Consider the following 21,784-nt stretch of genomic DNA (forward strand, 5'->3'; position numbering starts at 1 on the left):
TTTGGAAAATAGATAAAAAACAGATTCATCTTGGAAGGCAAGTTCTAACCTAAATAAAAGAATAAAGAACAGGCTGAAGAGGTGTAAGATTTGCTAACACAATGAAGGTTATTTAGCTACACGAAAAATAAACATGAACATAAAAATTGTCCAGTGTTCATGTTAATGTTTTTGGGACATCGCTGTCCGCGCTCTACTAGAAGGGCAGTTGCATTGCATGAAGCAGTAGCACCAAGAAGGTCGCACTGTTGACGAGACTTGTTTAAGCAGCCAATGGAAAACTCGTTTTTCGCACTGTGGCCATCTAAGCTTTCACTATTTTTTCAAATTTTCATCATCACAGTTAAAGTAGCCCCGAATACATTTCTTATTAACTCCAAACTTTATCTCGGTTTCTACGGTTTTCAAATGCAGATTTCACTACTTACAGCGTCGTAGTCTGCAGGATATGATTCTCTTGTGGGGCATTCTGTCCAATAGTTCTTAGTTGTCTTTGGAAGGAATCGGAGAAAATGGTCCATATGTCTAGAGTGCCCTCTTGTGGCGGTCTGCGGGAGAATAAATCGCTTCAGATTATAAATCGCAAGACCAGCCAACCGTAGGTACAAAACAACATCTAAAAGTAATATTTTAAGACAAAATACAATATTTGAAGGTAAAACAATTTAAGGCATTTAAAAAACAGAATGATTGAACAAGCCATGGATGGTAGTAAGCAAAATGGTGGTGGCAAATCAGTGCTTGAGAGAGAAGTAGAATTTGAAATAGTACACAAAAGTAAAAAGGCATTTTCTGTTAAATTAAGATCAGTTCTGTAGTGCTTATGTGTGCATTTTATTTCATGAAATCCTGACTGTGGATGTAAGGATGAAGAATGACTTCTCAGTGAGGCGTTATGTCACTCTGGCAACCCCACTGAAAAAATGTCTCGCTTGTACGGAAACCGCACAATCAGAAGCACAATTTACAATACTGCGTTTGCATGTCTGCCCGATCTGCTCAAGACAATAAGTCAACAAGTAAGTTAATAAATTGCCATTAATACAATAGAAACCGAATGTACACCTTTTAGTTTCAAGTCAGCTATTGGTTGCTTGTTTGATGCTCGCATCTCTGCCTTAAGTGCAATATGACTAACTAGTGAACAATACGAACAAAATAAGTGGAAGGGTGACAATCACGATCTGACATTTTAAAATGTGGATTAAAACCCGAGCTGTACCGTTAATAACGGTATTAGAATGGCAATTATTTGATCCTGGAAGTCCCTGATCTCCTGCAGGACGAATGGTTTTGAAATGTGAAACAAATCGAAAAGGTTGACCAGCGCCCCGGAACGGATTGTGATCGACCTCCCGCTGTACTTGCAAAGAGAGCATTTTCAGGGTGGCAAGCCCGGCAGGATTACAGCACTCGTAGAAGCGAGCAGTGACCTGATGCAAATGTGTGCTCTGGGAAGTTCCAAGTGAGGAACAGTGGGATGCCGAGGAGTGAGGCCATCTGGAAAACTACAAAAACAGGAGGACGTTGATGAGAGACTTAGCGGCATGACACAAAAAGAGACCACCTACTTTGTCTCTATTTGTCTTACACAAGTCACTGATCCGGTGCGGCGCTGGCAAAAGGCTTTGGGAGAGCTGGGGTTGAAAAGCTTACACTGGGGCTTGAGTGAAAAAAAAAAAATCAATATCAAAGTAAATGATATGGCGTCTAAACTCAGATAGAAGACAAAAACATGGACACGGATGACTGGGCAAGCGAGCAGTCAGAACCGGCGAGGGTACAGAATGTAGAGTTTTTGATGTGCAGTTTTACCAGCAACTGTGTGTTTAGTAAGATATTTTCCCTAAGAAGGTGCATTACACTACATTATTTCGTGTTATGTTTACATTAAGATTGAGATTTGGAAAAGGCCCTTGGGACACAATCAGCTCTACACAATGTCAAAATATTCACAATGTAAAACTATTCGTAGATTTAAAATGTTATTCAAACAAATGATCTAGTCACAATATATCAGTGCTGTTTGCCAAATGTGTGTTTGCTCCTTACCATTTCTGTTATGTTTTAACCTCCTATTATTGTATATTGTTGTTATTCCGAATACAATGCCACCATGCCAATATTTTATTTGTATTATTCACCGTCTTTTTTTTTTTCAGTTTTTACACAATTTGGCAATGTAATATTACTCTTTGGTCCTGCTCATGATTGTATTATAGTAGCAGAGTAGCTAATATGTGCAATTTGAATGGAAGATGGGGTGGAATTAAATAAATGTTTTTTCAGGCACATGTCTTTTGTTACCAACGTGACCATTATTGGATTCTGTTGTTAGAATATGACACTGACGGTGTTGCTTTGTTCTCGCTGGTTATCGCATGAGTCACATAAAAAATGAAATGAAATCTCACTGCTGCTCACATTTAAAGACAATTTGTAGAATCTTTAGTCACGTCTTAGTCCCATAGTGAGATTTTACAAAGGCTGTATTTTGCAAGGTAACACTTCGCACGCGTGAGAATCAAGTATAAAAAAAATTAAGCGTTTTGGTTTGATAGGACATTGGTGTTTGTCTAACTGCCTTAAGTGACAAAACGGCAGGTGCACTCTGAGCCATGTGTAGTTGCTCTAAAAGTATTAGAGGCTTCAATGTTGGTGTAAAAAAAAAAAAAAAAAAAAACACAAACACACACCATTCAAAATCATTGTAAACCGCCGCTCATTCTTCACAATATCCCGACAGAAAAAGATCAAGATGGCCGAAAAAGGGCAGACTAAAATGATAAATTCCTTGACCACATTTATTTGAGCAGTCTTGAAACCAATGAGGAACAGACAGAGGCTAAGTCCTGTAACACAAAACTAATGAGAAACAGGACATGCCAACAGTCAAACAATTTTTTTTTTTTTTTTTTAGTAGCTTAATGTCCAAAATATAACCAGTCGGGGTTCGTGTGCACATTCTTGGTCTTGTCTGCTTCAGCCTGTGTAAGCGGAGAAACGATCGGCACGGTATTTTTGATTTTGTGGTGGTGATCGCATGAACTCACGTTTGATGTCAATAAATCCAAACTATTGTGCAGAACGAGAGCTCCAAAAGAGGGCGTGCTAATTTGTCGTTAATCTCATCACAAAAATAAATAAATTATTACAGTCTTTTTAGGAGAGGGGGACATTTTTTTCCTCACAATGCAAATTTTTCCTATCACGCTCAGTGGCGCTTTCAAAATCAAACCAGCCGTCAGATCAAAGGCTCATACTGCAGAGCAATCACAAATCAGTCAGGGTTGTTCAAAAAAATGTAAAATTCCTCACAGAAGAAGGCGCCTTTGATTGGAAAAAAAATGTCTACATAATTACACATGATAAGAAAAAGTGTTTGTGATTAGTTGGAAGCTGCACAATTTCTGAATGACAAATTGAAATCAACAGATGCATAAGAAATGATTTGTAAAATAACATTTTCATTTTCCCCACACACCTGCCTTTGGGCTACGACGACATCGAATTTTCTCATATGTCATCTCCATTGTTGATCTTTCCATTCAGGTGTAGCGTTGTTTGTCTGCACGCATACAGTGGAGGGGCACAACACTTCCAAATTGAAAAGTAGAGATGGTGGATTGTGGCTGCGAGGCATTCATTATGCTTGAATTTGCCTCCGCATGGTCTATTAATTCACAATATTAATTGATCAACATTTTTCTATCGCGTCCATTAACTTTTAGCCTGGGGGCCAGTCAAAACAGACGCCGACACAAAAGGCCATTATCAAATGCTGCGCTTCTTGTCAATTTAAATGGGCATCATTCATCAAAGCGCCTGCAATAACAAAGACACGTCTGCAACAGGTTTTCACAAGGAAAAAAAAAACTTGCACTGCTTCTTGCAAAATTGGCATCCATGAAAATCAAATGACACTGAGGCCATAGGTAACATTTAAGCCTCTTAAGTTGCTGCTTTAGAATTCGTCAGGTGAAAACCTCGGCGTACTTTGGACTATTTTTTTTAATGTTGTTGTTAAAATGGCGGGCAAATACAAAAAAATGACGAATCATAATGTTCTTCTTTAGACCACAAACTGGTCACTGAATCAATAGCGCAACTTCAGCTTCGCACAACACAATTCACAACTCAAATACTATTTCATAGAACAACTGATTATGCTTCCTACGTTACGACATAATACCTTTTATCCAATCAGAGTTGGGATTAAAATTATAATGGAATGCGCTGTTTTCACGGACACAAAAAATTTGGATCAGATTAGGACGTGCGTGTTCATGCATCACCAATTACCTTGTGTCTTTATGCACATTGACGAAATATAACGCAAACAATAGTCATAAGAAGAAGAAGCCGTAGCAACTTGCACGCGGATCTGATTATCAATCAACATAACACCCCCCCCCCCCTGTATTCGGAATAACATTTTGATCAGGTCAGAATATTCCAAATGGGGTGCGCATAAGAAGCAATTGTATTCAATTCAGGCATTTCATCCAAATTAGTGTGTCCATGTAAACATAATGACTGATTATTATTATTAAGCAGGTCGGCAAGAGTAGAACGGTTGACGGTTTTTGGTTTCGTTCATTTTGTTGACTCTTTGCAAAAAAAAAAAATCAATAGTATGGTCAGGTTACATTTGAATAAATGAAGCGGTCTGAGGTTAAAAGAAAGTGCTGCCAGGATGGCCGAGTGGTCTAAGGCGCCGCGTTCAGGACCCAGTCTCCCCAGGAGGCCTGGGTTCGAATCTCGAATTTCCCCATTGTGGGACTAATAAAGGCATTATTATGAGAGAAGTTTCCAGTTCTAACATACTTTTCATTTATTTTGCAAAGTAAGTTCCATTCAAATTATATTTCCTTAGGGTTGACATCAGTGCGTTTTCTACGCCTGTGCAAGATACAAAAATATATGTATCAGGCTGACAAAGCCAGCAACCGATAAAAGCTGTTTAGTTTTATGCAGCTCACCCAGAGGCCAAAGCTCAAGTACAAAACCGCAAAAGTGCGGTTCCAAAGGGCACATTGTACCATGCGACGTATACGCAACGCGACTCGGTTTTACGGGGGCGGTGGATGTGTACGCCTCTGTTTTTGAGTCCTATCCCCTAAACATTACTTGTAGAACCGATCCATTTTATAATGGTGCCAATTTCACCCAGGGCCACATTATTGCCGTTTCCATTATTTCCAATAGGCAATTCAAAACAAGATGGAAGGTGACCGAACATCCTGGAAGGGAACGTGTCCACTTGCACTTCTGTCTCCATCTCTTCCAAAGCCGTCTGATGTTGCGTGTACCTTCAGTGAAACTTCCAGCTCGCTGTGTGAGTCGCATCTGCAATGCAGTGCCGAGGGAATGGTCGCACCCGAGGAAGCAGGGATGCGTGTGCGCGTGTGTGAGAACACACTGAACGGTATAAGACAAGAACAAGAAGGAAGAGAAGAGAGTGTTGTCAACCAACAAAATGGATGCTCGGGGGACAAAATGGTAAAATCGATGAAATTTTCATTAATGTTCTTATCAATTACCGTATTTTCCGGACTATAAGCCGCGATTTTGAACCATGCGGCAAATCCAAAGGTGCAGTTTTTCTGTGGGTTGTTCTTTCACTGGGTAGGGGCGCTCTATAGTTCAGAAAATACGCAAAATGAATCTCTTGGGTCTGTTCTGTTTTAATTAGCAATGTTGTTGCCGTGTTAAAAGGCACTTTTTTAAGAATCGGTTTATGTACCATTATGTGCATTCACAGTACAAAATCGTTCTGTGCATGCAGTAAACCACTCACTTTTTTCAACATAGAAAACTGCGGCTTATAGCCTGGTGCGGCTTGTGTGTCATTTTTTCTTCGTTTTGGGGTTTTTCGTTAAGGGTTGCTGCAGCTTATATACAGGTGCGCCTTAAAATGCTGTATACTAAAATTCATTTGCTAGATAATCCTAAAGAAGAATATTTGAGGACTTTATCCAACTCTTTTTAGGCGAGGATAAAGAATAGTTTACATCTGCTGTGACAAAGGAACATAAAAAATGCTGATGTTACTCGTACCGGATAATTGTAACAGATTTTAAAAAAAGGATGAAGTGGAAAAACGCACTCCGTGACGAAATGCATTTAGTTAGCGTCATATTTTTAAAATCAGTTAAAATAATATATCCATCCATTTCATATCCAAGCTTGTTTGCACCATGTGCACAAATAATTTGCATGTATAGTCACAGTACTTTTTTATGTCTAATTGTAAATAAAGTCTTTTCACAGTTAGCGGAAGCTTCCACTTCTTAAATAAAACATTTTGACTTACAAGCCGTGTGACGGTTGAAATCTTTTCTCTATTTTTTGCTATATGTTGTGAGCCAAAGCTTTAGATAAGGCGCTGCTCGACTGAAGTGAGGTAAAAAAATAGCGCGAGAACAATCGCTGATTGCCGTCAATTGAACAGACGAATCAAAAACAAATGAAAACACTTGCAAGGAGCATGGAAGAGACTAACAGCAAACTAAGTGCGTAGTCTGGTTTATGTCACTCACTTGGCCACACCCCTAAAAGGCACACAAATGTACATAAGGTCATACAGTCGGTGTTTGTGCGATTTATGAACCAGTTTTCTTTACAATTTCGCTTTCATCAAGTTTTGTGTATTAATATTTTGTAATACAATGTTCGTGTGGCATTCTTTGAGGGCTGAAATGGATTCATGTCAGCATTACAATTCACCTCAATGGTAATAAAAAAAAAAGATATCCAACTAAATTGAGTTAAGATATTAGACATGGAATGAATTCAAGGTCTAAGTAGAAGCTCCACCGTCAAACTACTTTTTTGTCATTGCTGCGAAAAACACATATTCCATTAAAATGTCCAAAAATCAAACACAGCAACCATTTTCACCTCAAAGTGCTGTCACACACAAATGGCGGGGAGAGTCATCCACCCCGCCTCCCGCGAGTATTATTAATGGCGTCATCATTTTTCCTTCGCTCACTCTATTTCCCACTCTGATAGCACGGCCCTGCTTGCTCATGTTCTGCCATGTTTTTGTAATTGCTCCAACAGCCTTCCTTATGCTGAGTGTATACTTTTTTTTTGTGTGTGCGTGTCCCAAAGGCTGTGTGCATTTGTGTGTGTCGTGTGTGCGTGTGCGAGTGTGTGTGTGTGTGTGTGTGTCGTGACTCCCCTTATTTTGCCACTTCAACCGGGGGGCCGGCTGTGAATTTGTGGGGCAGAACCGAGCTGCAGGGCGAGCGCCACACGGAGCGAAAATGAGCGCCTCCAGGCCACCGTTGTTTGATGACCGTGAAAACACTTGCGGTTAACGCAAAGTGAGTGACCGGCTGTCAGGCGGGGGGGTGCACGAATATGTGTGTGTGTGTGTGTGTGTAGCCCTGACGACGCAGCACAACAACTATACTCAGAAGAGTGCAAACAAACAATGAAATGGACGCCTGTGCACTTCCGTCAGAAAAAGAAATCAATATGTGTCAAACCGGTTAGCAATTATGCCCCCCATCCCAACTCACAACACCCATCGTAACATATACGTAGAGTTTTCTAGGTGCAACATCTTGTATGGACTTAACCAGGGATGGCATTACACCGAGGGCGAAATCTGTGTCGCCTCAGTTAAGCCGCTCCAACATTTTATTGGAAAATATAAAATATATTAATTATTTTCTCAGCCCCCCTTTAGCCCCAGTAGAGAAAAAAAATCCTGGATCCGTCCCTAGAATTAACCAGGATCACACAGTTTTTGTCGATCAAATTTTAGTGAACTCACCATTGCACATTCACAATTTCAGTTACTGCTGAAATCGAGATTAAAATTATGAAAAATGTGAGTTTTACTGCATGTCGCCTATACAATATTTGATGCACACGAACAAACAGTGTAAACTTGGTTCATAAACTAGTTTAATTTTGAGGCTTTGTTTGCTACCAGAAGAACGGTTTTCCATGTAAATTGAAAAGAAATAGAATTACAGTGTTGAGTCAATGTCGCAAAACTGCAGCCAAATCACGACATTTCTATTCGACAGGGCTATGGTATGACCAAATTAAACACAATCACAAATATGGGAGTTTTTCAGGGAATAACAGAGGCCAATTCCACTCCACAAAAATCAGTAAATAGGCAATTCTGCGGATTACAAATATGTGGGGAACTCTGGAATGCATTCCAGCTCCAAGATTCCACTGTATGTAGATGATTTTTTATTTTTATTTTTGGTGGTAAACTCATGATGAACAAAATACAAGTATTCTTAATTGTTGCTTTAAATGCCATTCAAGTCCGGATTATTGAAAATTCCTGATTTTTGCTAGGTGCAGGGTCATAAAATTGAGAATTTCGTATTGTTACTTTACTTTAGATTTACAGTTGAGGTTTATAGATATTTTATATTATATAATACTAACAGGGAAAGGTTGGCTGTCCCTTATTGCAGCTTTAAATTGGAAATAAATTCCATGTGCAAGAGAGAGAGAGAGAGAGAGGGAGAGAGAGAGAGATGGGTGATTTAAACAGCACTTTTCAGATTAGCGAAAGACTGGTTAGTAGAAGTCATAAGGAGCTATCTAAAAAAAAGAAATACAATTAAAATCCACATTACCTTAATAATTAAATTTAAGAAAAAGAGAGAAAAAAGGAGCTCTTCTTTTTAGTGAAAGTCCAGGAGGAAAACAAATTATATTCCTTATCATTGATTGCCATTCTAGATGCAGTTGCGGTCACTTAAAAAACGCAAGGGAACCCCGGGAGAAAACAAAAAACATTTCATACTGTTACTTTAAAGTTAATGGCCAGTTCTTTTAGTGAAAAACGAGGAAAGGGGACTTGCAACATTAAATTCAACGGTAATTATGTTTACTCACATACAGGAAGGGAAGCAGAGGACAATTTAGAAGAATAAACAAAAAACATTTGTCATCATTATTTTAGTATTGCTTTCCCACACTTTTTTTTCATGATATACCAATTTAGCTAAAACCAACAGTATACCATGAAGGAAAAAAATCCTTATTATTGCTTTTAATTCCAGCTGAGGTGAGCAAAAAGCTTTAGTCTGGCTTTCCTGTACAGTGTCTGAGGACTGAATGTCACAGATATGAACCAAGGTCAGATCAAGTGAGGTGTAAGTGGGGAGGAATTGCATAGGGGCAAGTGACCAAGCGTGAGTGCCTGTCGTCGCCGACACGGCCACCGCCTTTTCCCCGTCATTAAATGAAGGCACTTACAAGGGAGGTAGCGAGGCAGGGACGTGTGGAAGGGGGAAAAAAAGCACTCTTCTCAAAAAGGTCATTACATAGCACTTCAGATCCCTGATGGCTTTACAAAACTAAGTATAGAAGAATACGATGGAAATTGCAAAGACAATCAGCTTGTGGAATGTTTGATGAGAAGGAGAGACGGACCACTGAGTAAAAGATGTTAGCTTCTCGCATTAGCTGCTGATGAGTTAACTTGACACTTTATTTGAATTTTCTGGAACCGGTGTTGAGTCCATCCATTTTTGCTGTTTGAAAAGAAGCAGCCTTAGGTAGAGATGTAGACTGCCATGTTTGCTTCTTGCAATAGCTGCCGACGTGAAGTCCAGTTGTGCACTGTTGTTTTATGACATTTTTTATGGAAGCAGCCTTGGTTGTTTTAAAGTGAGTTGAATTGAGTTGTGGGCCGTTGAACGAGCTTTTTCCCGGCCAATTGCATGACATTGACAGGTAAACTGCAAGCTCCCCCCCTTGCGGATGATGTCGTTGGCCGTATATGTGACATGGTAAATTGCAGACAGCCTTTGCACCTGCACAACCGTGCGGCCGTGTGTGACACCGCCTTACTCCCACCAATACTGACGGGGGAGCTATTAAATTTTTTTAACGCGATATCATTCGGGCAGCCTGGTGGTAAACTAGTTAGCGATTTCATCTCACAGTGCGAACTTCATGGGTCAGATTTCGGGACTCCACTCTTTTTTTTTTTTTTTTAAATAGAACAGTGAAAAGCGTGCGGGCTCCATCACTACCAGTGCAGCTAACTCACTCCAGAAGTGCCCTGACAATTTCAGAATGATCCAATATTGCCCTAAATGATTGATGATGATAATAATAATAAAACAAAAATATTGTATGAATTTTGTTCCGCTTCATGATTGTGTCCCACCAAAAAACCATTTTAGGTTAATAGTTAATATTTTAGGTTTGGAAGCTGAAACATGTCAAAAGGAAAAAAAGTTGAAGGGGGGGCGATTACTTCCGCAAGCCACTGTATGTGAGCGTTCATGTACGTCACTTGTGATCAAAAGATGCTGCCTGCATTTTGGTGGCCTCCTGACCAAGAGTTCAGAAACAAATGACAACTCTTTGTTCTATTTTTAAAAAACAAGGACCAAGCAAATATGCAGACAGCGCCACGTTAGCTTCCCGTGCGTGTTTTTCTCTTAAAACCACATAGCGCCACCTCTAATGCGACGAGTTTGTTCATCAATCACGTTCCAGACGCGACAAGCGGTAAACTACACGCCATGATGATGTGGTAAATACAGATGATTACAGAGCAGTCTTCATCATCAATTTAAAGCTCTCTGTGGTTAAATTAGACTTCTCTCACCCGATGGCCTCCCACATTTGCACCAAAGCACCTCCCCCGAAACACAACACACTCCCCCACCTCACCCTACTCGCCAGTGCTATACTCACGCACACACATGCTTTATTACGCAGTGACATTACCACATCCCTGTAGGCAGCTGTGCATCTCCCTATGACTGATGAGAGTAATTTCTCCCAAACAACAGAATGATCACTTTGGTGGCGAGCGCTTAAAAACACTCCCCCTCCTCCTCCTGTCCTTGCTCTCATGCTTTCCTTTCAGCCGGGAAAAATAGAAGGGAGCCAAAAGAATTCTTCTCCTCCTAATGTTGTGTTTATAGGCGCAACCATCGGGTACCGCGGTAATGATACTACTAATATGACTATTATTATGACGAACAGTAGGTAAAGAAGAAGTCTCTCTCTCTCTCTCTCTCTCTCTCTCTCTCTCTCTCTCTCTCGCTCTCTCTCTCTCTCGTTGCCAGCCAATTGCAGGGCACACGCAACAAAAAAAAAACTTCCATGTTCACACTCAACGTGAGGCGCTTTCACAACTATACACTAACTAGCCAACTGTCCATCTTTTTTGTGATCCGCTTATCCTCACAAGGGTCGCGGGGGTGCCACACAAAGATGAACAACCATCCACGCACAACAAAATACCAATGGGCCATTCAGCGTGTCCAATCAACGTACAATGCATGTTTTTGGAATGTGAGAGGAAAACGGCGTACGCGGAGGAAACCTACGCGGGCACGGGGGAAAACATACCAGAGTGGAATCGTACCCTGCACCTCTGAGCTGTGAGGGTATCGTGCTATCCAGTCGTCCACCATGCCGCCTATAAGAACATATTGAATCAAAAATAAATGTGATTTAAAAAATAACATTCTAATAGTCATTATTATTGCTATCATTATCATTATATTTAGTGTTGGTATCCATACAGGGCCGACACTACAGAATTTGAGGGTATCGGGTACTCGTGGCAGCAACCAATACCAGCCACCAATATGTATGACAAAAACTAAAAATCTAGCGGGATCAGTAGCAAAAATGAACTCTTATTCGTATCGTTCCGAAAAAAGTAGACTAGAACCTAACTATTGCTGTTAAAAAAAATCAATATCAACCACGCCAAAAATTAGGAACTGAAAAATAATTTTGGTCATTTAAAAAAAACAAACTCTATTCTAATTTAATATAATGACGTAATTATTAATCAGAATAGTTATGCATGGTGGTAGATAACCACTAAGCACCCTACTGTGCATTGACCAAAAACGTTATCATTCTGTATTACAGCAATATTGATGCATACATAGACGGTTTGAGTTGTCTTGATGGCGATCAGTGAGGTACAATGCACACATTTGAAGGTGACAAGGCACAAGCTCTCCAAAGGAGGTCAAGGGACTCCTTTTTTTTTTAGCATAAATGCCACACAACACACGCTGGTATATTTGCCTCATATACCTGTCTGGGCACCACTGTTTACTGGGAGATATACTGAGTGGAAGGGTAGTTACGACTCGTCGGTCTCTCTCTCTCTCTCTCTCTCTCTCTCTCTGCCTTATAGGTTCAGCCTCAGTGGGCTGTCCTCACGCATTCTCCCATCTGTCACTCACATGGCGAAAAAAACAAATCCACCTGTCCACTGAGCTGATTAGGTGGACGCCACGACTGTCTGGGCGCGGGAAGCGAGTAGGGCAGCGCCACCCACTGGTGATGGAAAGCCAATTAAGATTCCTTTACACCCTCTCTCTAACTTTCTATCCATCCATCCATCCATCCAAGTCTGAAAGACTGTCACTGAAGGGATGCTTTGGAAATGAGTCTTCAAACATTAAAGCTTTATTTTGGGGTTGAGAGCGATAAATTAGTTGAGGTGGCTAAAGTACTCACACTACGTATTGAAGTAGAAGTACAAATTTATGTGTAAAACGAGACTCTGCTAAAAGTAGAAATAACGATTTGACACATTTAATGAGTAATAAGTATATAAGTAATAAAACAAATCTAAAAATTAGTCTAATCTAAATCAAAATTTTGGGGGTAAATTGGCACAACCAATTCACCACTTTCCCTCTTTTATCAATGTGCTTAGTGCTCATACTGAGGGTCTAAGAAAAAAAAAAAAGAAAACCTTACTGGAGACGCTATCAAAACAACATGTTCCTACAACATTGCCAATGTTGTAAAGTGACTGAAAAAAAAATGCGAAAAGCTCAACAACCCAATCATATCAACTGAAAAACTACACTTGTCCTGTGTGTGCTTTTCAGATTAGACTGAAAATTCTGGACGCAAAAAGCCATAAATCCTACTTGGAGCTGCCAACATCAAACGAGTCTCTTACATGAAACCGTGGACTTCCTTTTGCGACCCCAACAAGTCAGACAATAAAGCTAAACAAGGACGACAATCTACACTAAAGTACAAATACCTAAAAAAAAATCTATTCAATATAAAGTATTTGTATGTAGTTCCCACAATTAAAAATTAAAACCCGTTCTTTCATGGTTTTACAGTAAAAGCACATCGCAAACCCGTTGCCAGACCCGCACCAACTCTTTGCCAATCCAAATAAAAGGCTCCTTTTATGTCTGTGCCTAGCGGCAGTGACGACATAAGCCAAGCAAACTGTCGCCGTCCACTGCTTTGTTGACTCATAAAGTCACATATGGACAGACTGGTGTTGTCGCTCTGGGTTGGTGTGCAACTGGGACCACAGTGAGCACTGGGCGGTTGAGGTGAAGCGAATTGGGCAGAGGGGGTTGCAATCGTAAAAAGATGTTTTGTTTTTCAATAAAAGAAAACTGTGTGCTCATCAGTAAACCTCAGTGTCCACAAAGAGGACCCATGAGCTGAGTCAATTGGCACGCAGAATGGCGCAAGAGCCAATCAGGAAGCAAGCTGATAAAAAAATGGACGCTAAACAGTAGAATATTTTTTCAAACCAATTCTTTCCATGATAGAAAGGACAAAAACAAAGACTAAAAAACTGCATCACGGTGGCGTTACCACATAAGCTAGAGGTATCTTAGCATCTTTTTTAATTTCCCATCTGCGGTGAACTACAAAGAGGCAAAATTTGAAATCCTGCTGTGTGGGCTCAACATTGTCTTAAGACTTAAAAATGTATTCAGATCCGATCATTTTACTTCATGAAACCACATGATGAAATCAAATTGAGTAAATTCAACAAAAATATTTTTTTCAGTGTCGAATGTTGGACGAAGTTGTCAATGGGTGCTGTAGGTGTGGTGGCATATTTAGTTTTTTGCCAACGTGTTGATGAAGTGCTGCCTCCACAAACGAAAAAATAAAATGTACAACAGATAATTTTCTTCATGAGTTCGTTTTCAAAGTGAAGGGAGGGGGGGCGAATATGACAATCTAAAATCTTTAAAGGCAACATTTTATGCTGCTGGCTGACAATGCGGCGAATTGAACCCATTTTTTTTTTTTAAACCATTAAAAGGTTAACAGAAGCGCTATTTGGGTGCTCAGATTTAATCAGTGCTGTACGTCAAACTGTGGCACGTCCTCTAAAGAGATTGACAAAGTTGCTGAGGAAATGTGTTGACGTTCATTAAAGGGGCACAGCGAGCAGACGCAGCGGAGGCGGGGACGGCGTTCTGGATGGAAGATAAAACACCCTGCGCCTTTAAGAGGCCCCCCCCTCCCCGCTACACTTCCCCATGACCCCCCCCCCCCCCCCCCCCCAACTCTCACTCAGCCACACAGACGCTCCTCCTGTGAGCATTGCCGAGGCTGCTCTTGTCCCTCATGTCTCTTTGCGGGGAGCGACAACATACGACGAGCCAGAGCTCCGGGGCAGGAACGCTGCGGGGAACTCCACGCAACTCCGGTGACTGACTCGTGCCGGAGTAGGAACGGGCAAAAGTGCAAAATTAGATGGCGGAACTTATGAGCGGGACTGAAACAAGAGGTCACTTCTGAGTTGAGAGCTTCACACGAATGGACCGGACTGAAAAGGTCAAATCTTGGTTAAGTTCCAGGCAAACTACTTGTTCTATTTGGTAGCTGCTGCAGGAAAAGCTGAACTGAAACAAACAATATAGGCTCTTCTCATTATCGTTATCTGTCCCCGTAGCCCTTTCCAAAATGCTATGAAATGGAGACTCTCTTTAAAGAACGTCTTGAATGGTCCCGGCAGTGCTTTTGATTCACGAGCCGGGCGTTTATCTTCATTCTCCAGCTCTTACAGAGGGTCTGCATTGAAGACGGCGTTGATATCGCTTTTAGGGGAGAAGAGGGGGGATGTTTCTTTGATGAAGTCTGTTTGTGAAACTTTACAGCTGTCAGTTGTCACTTTACGCGTCGAGTGGCTGGCCATGACGGAAAAGCCAACGAATCTGGTCTTGAAGTGAGGCTTTCGAGGACAGGAGCCATGTTCACGGGGGACGGTGTGGTCAGTGGCCACTTCTTGACCGGCGGTGCGTTCAAGCCTCATCAGGGACTGGAAGTAAATGCGTCGATTCAAATGGACAACGGGCAACACTTTGGGACTTTTCCTCCATACCAAGCTCAGTTATATACGAATGCCAGCTTGCCCAAAGTAGAGAACAATGTCATTACGACTACATTTAAATCGACACCACAACCGGTGCCCCCCGCGGCACTCAAACTGGGGCAGGAAGGCTTCAAGAAAGTCTGCAGAACTGAGGAGCAAAGCCCCTGTCCCTTCCCCGGACTGGCCTCGGGGGTCCTGGAAATGCGTGTTAAAGAAGGGAGTAAGATCCGCAACTTGATGGGCTTCGCCATGGCCCGGATGCAAGGCGAGAAAGGACTCTGCGGTGGGGGAGAAGGCGGACTCAGACAGGTGGTCTTCACCGGTTCGGGCCGCGCTGTCACCAAGACCATCACATGTGCCGAGATCATGAAGCGCAAAGTGGGCTCGCTGCACCAGCTGACCAAACTGCAGTCCAAGGTGGTGAAGGAGGTGTGGGAGAACACAGAGGGGGGCACGTCAGAGATGACCGTGCACAGGACGGTGCCCTCCATTAGCATCCTGCTCTCAAAAGACCCCCTGGACCCTCACGAGCCGGGCTACCAACCCCCGGAGACTCTCGGTGCACTGTGGGAGGACAGAGACGAGCATCTCGTGCCCTCCGCGGCCAAGAGACCTCCGGACCTTTCGCTGCTCGGCAGTTTGCCGCACTGTAAGCGCGTGTGCTCGGGCGAGGGGGTCTCCGTGACCCCTCTCCTGCACTGACGGGATGTCACGCAACAGAGCTGCCCTCTACTTGTGCACAACAACGAGACAATCAGAAAAGTCGCTGGGACAGAAGAGCGCTTTCTCACAAGAATTAACTCACGATTGCAGCCTGACTGGGAGGAGAAGAGCTTGCCTTCTGTACATACAGCTGTGAGAAAACCTTAAACCCAATGACTTTAACTTTTATGACTGAAATCAAGCCATGCACTGCAAAGACTCGCAGGGTTTTCTTGTTTGTTTTGTGCTAAAATTACGGAGAGGAGAAAAAAAAAAACAGCTGAAAACCATTGATGACAAACAAATCATGACATTCACCATTTTTATTTTCTTTTGTATATCCCCAAACCTTTTATTTTTCTGGCTGTGTTGAATGTCAAAATTGCCAGAGGAAAATGTTCACTTTAGCCTACATTTAGTTTAACAAATTAATCCAACCCAAAGAAATCCTTAAATTTGTGATATAATTTCATTTATGACTACTTGACTGTATTATTTTTTCCCCGATACAAAGCATGGAGCAGATTATAACGCATTTTAAAGTTTTTTACATCGCGTGTGTGTATGTGTGCACCACTCTTAGATCAATGCAAATAATGCCATTGCTCAATTTGAGTTGGTTCACTATAAAATGTGATCGTGTATTCTTTGTTATTTTGGCTCTGTTCAATTAAAATGCATATGTGGAATTTGTCAGAGGATATTCATTCCAATTGACCAGAAACATTTGTAACATTTGTATTTGACTTCCATCACACTGCTATTTTTCCACCAGGTGGTGATACATTTTCCAATTCAAAGCATGTACCAACATTTGACAATGAGTGTGCACGTGCACATGCGTGTGTGTGTGTGTTTTTGTGAAAAGGCCGAAACCTATTGACAACAAATGCAAATCATTGTAGCCAAAGCATTGAATGTTAGTTTCTCCCCAATGCTATTTTGGTTGCGTTGACTAAATGTCCTCCACGTCAAAATTTGTTGAAGATATTGATTTAAAAAAATAAATAAAACATGTCATCTACTACGTGTCCACCAGATGGCACTACTTTTCCCCATGAAAAGCATGCAGCAAACTGCGTCAATTTATACCATTTTCCGCAAGGACACCATGCGACTGAAATGTATGTCCAAACTTATTATAGTATGGCAAAAAAAATGTGCTTGTGTGTGCGTGCTGAGAAGCAGCTGACATCCACTGACGACAAATGCAAATTACCCCATTGTCCGCTTTTTATTTGTCTCACTATTAAACACTATTTTAGCCCCATATTGAAAAGCCTGCGCCGTATTTAATCTCCGCTCGGCTGAATGTGCAAAGCTGTGATTGAAAAGAGAATCTGCTTGCCGATCCTTTTCTGATAAGGGCGACGGCGGTAAACTTTTTGGACGTGGCGTCGAAAAAACTGATTTAATGACAATGCTCTTGATAAGGCGCAGCTCCTCAACCCACCCCGGACTGGCAGAGGAGCCCATAGAGTGGAGGGACGAGGGAAGGGGGGCTCAGAGTTGGGGTGCGGAAATACAGGCAGCGATTATCATTAAGATAACAACATAACATGGCACAACACAGTGGAGGGAAGGATTAAAACGCGGGTTGACAGTAGCTCACGCTGCACTCTTCCTGAAATGTACGGAATGGATTATCCCCCCCCCCCCACCTGCGTGCCCACTATACCACCATCACTTTTAGCCTCTGGGCCTACATGCACATCTTGTGAACAAGGTGTGCTCTAATTATATTTCTCCAAATGCTGCCTTAAACAAAAACAATTGATTCTGAAAGGGAGATTTTATCCTAATCAACGAGTTATTTTTCTACTTAATCTACCGTGCCTTTTGGGGATAATAACCTCGACAAGTGGAAGCGTGTCTGAAGCCGTTTGCCATTGATCTTAATGAAAATCTGCAAACGCAGATGTCAGCATCCTTAAGTAAATTAATCAAAGTGACTCCGCGTAACCGCCGCGACAAATCTGCTTTGCATACAGAAAGACAGAAGTCGCTGCATTTTGCGCGCGATTGTCTTTCAAAGGCCTTCATCGCATTTCAACGAGTGGTCGGCGGTCACCCGAACAGTCGAAGAGCCAAACTTAATGATTAACCTCGCGGCAAATCCCATTTGGGGGACAAAAAAAAATGAATTGGCGCAAGGCTGAATAAGAAATGCTGCGACTGCAACCGCTTTACGTGGCAGGCGAAAACGGCGCGTCCTCGAAACTCGCCGGAAGGTTATCGCTCCAGGGTCGCCCGTTATCAAGCAGGTAACAGCTTTCATCCCGGAGCCTATAGGACAGTCGCCGCGCAATGCAGGTCAAAAAGATATTCCCTAATCGAGCCGCATCTGCTATCTGGGAATTCTGGTGGGCCCGGTGTAAAATGTGGTGGGGTGGGGGTAATTAGGGCTAACAGTGGAGCGAGAGCGCGGATAAAACGTTGTGACAAAAGTATTATCCTGGAGCCAAATCCAATGTGGCTGTGAAGAAATGGCCGCAGAGTCAACTAAGCAGCAATGTGGACAAGGTTACTCACACAACCTGGGAGTCGATTACAGCCAGATGATTTGTTTTCAGACAGACAGTCAACATGGATTTGGGGGAGATGCGGGCAGTCCCGCACCCCCCCCCCCAAAACAACTCGTTTTTCATCTCAAGTGGGTCCTCTCTATTCTTGAAATGGCAAAGCTACGCTAAAGCTGACATGTTTAACTAGTCTTTTGAAAATAGGTATCGATTCAAATTTAAAAAATCCATTTGATAAAATTTTCAATTCACTTTGTTTGATTTTAGATTCAATAAAGAATTTCACGCAGTACCAATTTGACTTTGGTATGGAAAATAATGCAGTCCTTTTATTTTAACAGAAAAATTTGAATAAACATGCAGAAAAAGTTTTGTCTTGCTTGTTGTCATATTTTTCTTTTTTTTTTATAAAAGTGGATTCCCTAAATGGCAAAAATCATTTTCCAAAGCAAGCAGTTTTCTTGTTTTTTTCACCAAACTGCCATTTCACAACGCTCTCACCTCTGACATTCTCGTAACCAGATCTGGGTGCAGCCGGTACATTTTGCTGTTCTTCAATTTTGTGACATCACGTGAGACCATGCAAGAGTCTGTCGTGGCAGGAAGCAAAACTGTTAGCAATGTAAGACAACTTCTCTTAACACACGGAAAAAAAATGAAGCTGATATTTCTTGTTGAAATATCGATTTTTGAGCAAACTAAAGGCTTTTAAGTGTGCCTTATAGTCTAAAAATACTGCACACAGCAGCAGACAAAAGATAAGCACATTTAAATTACAAAACGAAGGTCTGACATTTTGGAAAAAGTCAGACTCAATTGGAGGAGTGCCAACTGTCTTAATAAAATATCGAAAGCTATTTTATAGGTGAACAAGCAGGTGGCCATTTTGTTGGGCTTCAACCAAATATGAGCAAATGCTATCTCCTAAAAATACGTCAGTCCCTCAAAAGACGTGCATAGTAGTTGCCTCAGGTAGAGATTTTATCAGCACAAGATGACATTTCCTTATGGGTGGGATGTTTTCACTGCCGGGGATGGCCACAATAATTGCTCATTTAGAATTCTGTCAGTTAAATAAAATGGAGGCGCTTCTCGGCTTTCACCAGCAGAGGTGGTGTTGATTCATCTGTCAAAAAAAAAAATACAGTCAAACATGGCATCGGCATTGCAAACTTTTGACTACATCCACACAGACACATTTCTCGGTATTGTCAGCCATATCAAATTAAAGTTATATTTTTAAAGTGCCAGTCGTCTCATTTAGCATTTAGATTTCCAATATTGAATCAAGACAATGTTAAGGAAGTTAAGTTCCTTGATTGACTACGGTGAAAATTAGCTATCCACTGAGTGGCTTTTAATATTTTCAGTGGAAAGAGAAAATCTATAAATCTCACCGACTGCAGTGTCAATTTTCCACCAAGAGAGGGCGCTAATAGACTGTGAAAAGGTCAAGGGTGGTTTCGAAAGAGGACATTGGATTTATGTGGTCTGGCAATATCCGTGTGGATGGCACACAATAGTGCCGGCAATGCCTCGCGGCAAAATTATTTTGCATAGACCATTTTTTGTGATCAACTTGGAAGACTTTTTTCCGAGCCCTAAACAAAATCTATATTCACCATCGCTAATTTTCAACTTTTAGGTTTCAAAGTTAATTTGCACTGGAATATAGTTGTAATCTTTTGAACATTTTGCAATTCAGGGCATATTTATATGCGCAAAGGGGATATTTAAGAAACAATTTAAGAAAAGTTAAAAAAAAAAAGTTCTGAAATTTTGTACAATAACTGTCTCATTTTGTTTTGGAATTTTTGATAAATGACTATTTTCCCAAACTTTAGGTTCTATGTACGTTTAACTCTCCCGTTCCCTCAAAATGATGAAGAAACGTTATTTGAATGCAATGGACTCCTGCATATTTGTCGTTTGGCACCACAAAATTTCATGTAACGTTTGCAGATATCTTTTGGGGTGAACCTATCGTCTGCTTTTTGTTGAAAAATCTACCAATTTACAATTTTTGTCTTCTCATCCCTATGTCTCATCTAAATATGTTGCTTTGAAACCATCCTGAGGTTGCCGAGCAACAATGTCAAAGCGAGGGGAGGAGCTTCCTTTCGTCATGCCTTAACCTTGTCTAATGGGAAAAAAAAGCGCTTTGCATGTGCCATCTTTAGGGAACAATTGATTTGGGTGGGCGGCAATTACTTGCAGTTTTGCAAATACTACCGCCCCCGCAACACAAACACCTAAACATCAGCTACACCAGAGATGCATCAATAATTATTAATAATAATTATATTATTGAGACAAAACAATTGTTTTGAAAGAGGCAATCAATTAAAATTGTTTATGATGTTTCCAGTTTGCTTGGGAATAGAAGTGCAGTGCATCACATCGAGGGCTGCTTCTCATATTTTGACCCTGTCGGGTGGCTAATTGAGGTAAGCAAAATGTTATAAATATCTCACTAGCACAAAAGACCACAATAATAAACGTTATTAGTTTTAGAGCTGACCGGTCGAAGATTCCTTATGAGCGAACGCATGAGAAACATTGTGTTTACAATCGGTGGGGGAAAGCAGCATATGCTTTGAATGCCAATGAGTTCATTTTGAAAGTTAACATAATGAAAGAGTTGGTACTCATTCTTTCGGCCGCCGCCTCGGATGAGAGTGGGGTCTCGCGGATGGCGTGGGAGTTCGCTATCTGGCAGCCTCCAGATGGCTCCGTCTTCTCTTATCTAGAAGAATGGGGTGCTGCCTCAATTTTTCAAGCTGCCTTATCTGCAAATCCTTTTAAATTTAATATTTACCGAGGCCTATGTTTTGTGCCGGAGTGGAGTCGACATTGCTCTCGTCGGTTGTGTAGCTGCTGTTGTTTTTGCGTTCAACTCTTCAAGTGGGGAGGGATGGTGATTGATTACGTGACAGAGACGAGAGAAGAGAAGCGGAAGAAATGCTGAACAAAATAAATAAGCCTACACAATGAAACGTTTCATTTATAGTTTGGCATTGAACATGAATATATATATAGTATTTGTTTTCCATTCTCCACTTGGAAAATAAACAATTGAAACAACAAAAAAAAAAAAATGTTTTTTGATATTGAAAATAAAATCTGTGAAGAGTACAGAGCCTCAATTATTCGGTGGTCCGATATAGTAGAGGAAACATGTCTATAATCTCCCCATTAAAATTCTAAAAAGTGCTACAAATGTGTTCATTTTATTTATTTATTTAATTTTGTTAATTAATCAAGGGGCCACTCTGAGTGTGGCCTGCAGACTGCCATTTGACCATCCCTAATTCTGAGTTTTCATGTTAACTCCTGGTGGGTAATTATGTCATGGACCAAACCAAACCAAACCCAAAGGTGATTTGGGTTGAACAATGATCTGGCAAGGCAGTGGAGAATATTTGCT

General features: G+C 41.3%; 2 protein-coding genes across 3 annotated transcripts in view; one reads left to right on the top strand and one right to left on the bottom strand.

The window, feature by feature from the left end:
* Nucleotides 1-21,784, bottom strand: part of LOC148336998 (uncharacterized) — a 59,709-nt gene that overhangs the window by 35,899 nt on the left and 2,026 nt on the right. Inside the window, exons 2-5 of one of the 2 annotated variants that reach the window (XM_088297182.1) lie at nt 21,176-21,255; nt 21,006-21,103; nt 18,859-18,947; nt 429-548 (exon numbers count right to left, since the gene is read on the bottom strand). In XM_088297182.1, coding sequence (XP_088153308.1) covers nt 429-548; nt 18,859-18,947; nt 21,006-21,009 — 213 coding nt within the window. In that variant the 5' untranslated portion in view covers nt 21,010-21,103; nt 21,176-21,255. The remainder of the gene's footprint in view (nt 1-428; nt 549-18,858; nt 18,948-21,005; nt 21,104-21,175; nt 21,256-21,784) is intronic. The other variant, XM_088297183.1, reaches the window with a different exon arrangement.
* Nucleotides 14,356-16,400, top strand: LOC148336999 (ribonuclease P protein subunit p25-like protein). Its single transcript, XM_088296443.1, has one exon. The coding sequence runs from the start codon at nt 15,011-15,013 to the stop codon at nt 15,833-15,835; it is 825 nt and encodes a 274-aa protein (XP_088152569.1). The 5' UTR covers nt 14,356-15,010; the 3' UTR covers nt 15,836-16,400.

This window comes from Idiotropiscis lumnitzeri, chromosome 5 (genome assembly GCF_059441095.1).
Source record: "Idiotropiscis lumnitzeri isolate Australia: NSW breed Sydney's pygmy pipehorse chromosome 5, RoL_Ilum_1.0, whole genome shotgun sequence".
Taxonomy (NCBI): domain Eukaryota; kingdom Metazoa; phylum Chordata; class Actinopteri; order Syngnathiformes; family Syngnathidae; genus Idiotropiscis; species Idiotropiscis lumnitzeri.

Coding starts and splice junctions, on each gene's coding strand:
- LOC148336999 (XM_088296443.1), top strand. CDS start 15,011: ATGTTCACGGGGGACGGTGTGGTCAGTGGCCACTTCTTGACCGGCGGT.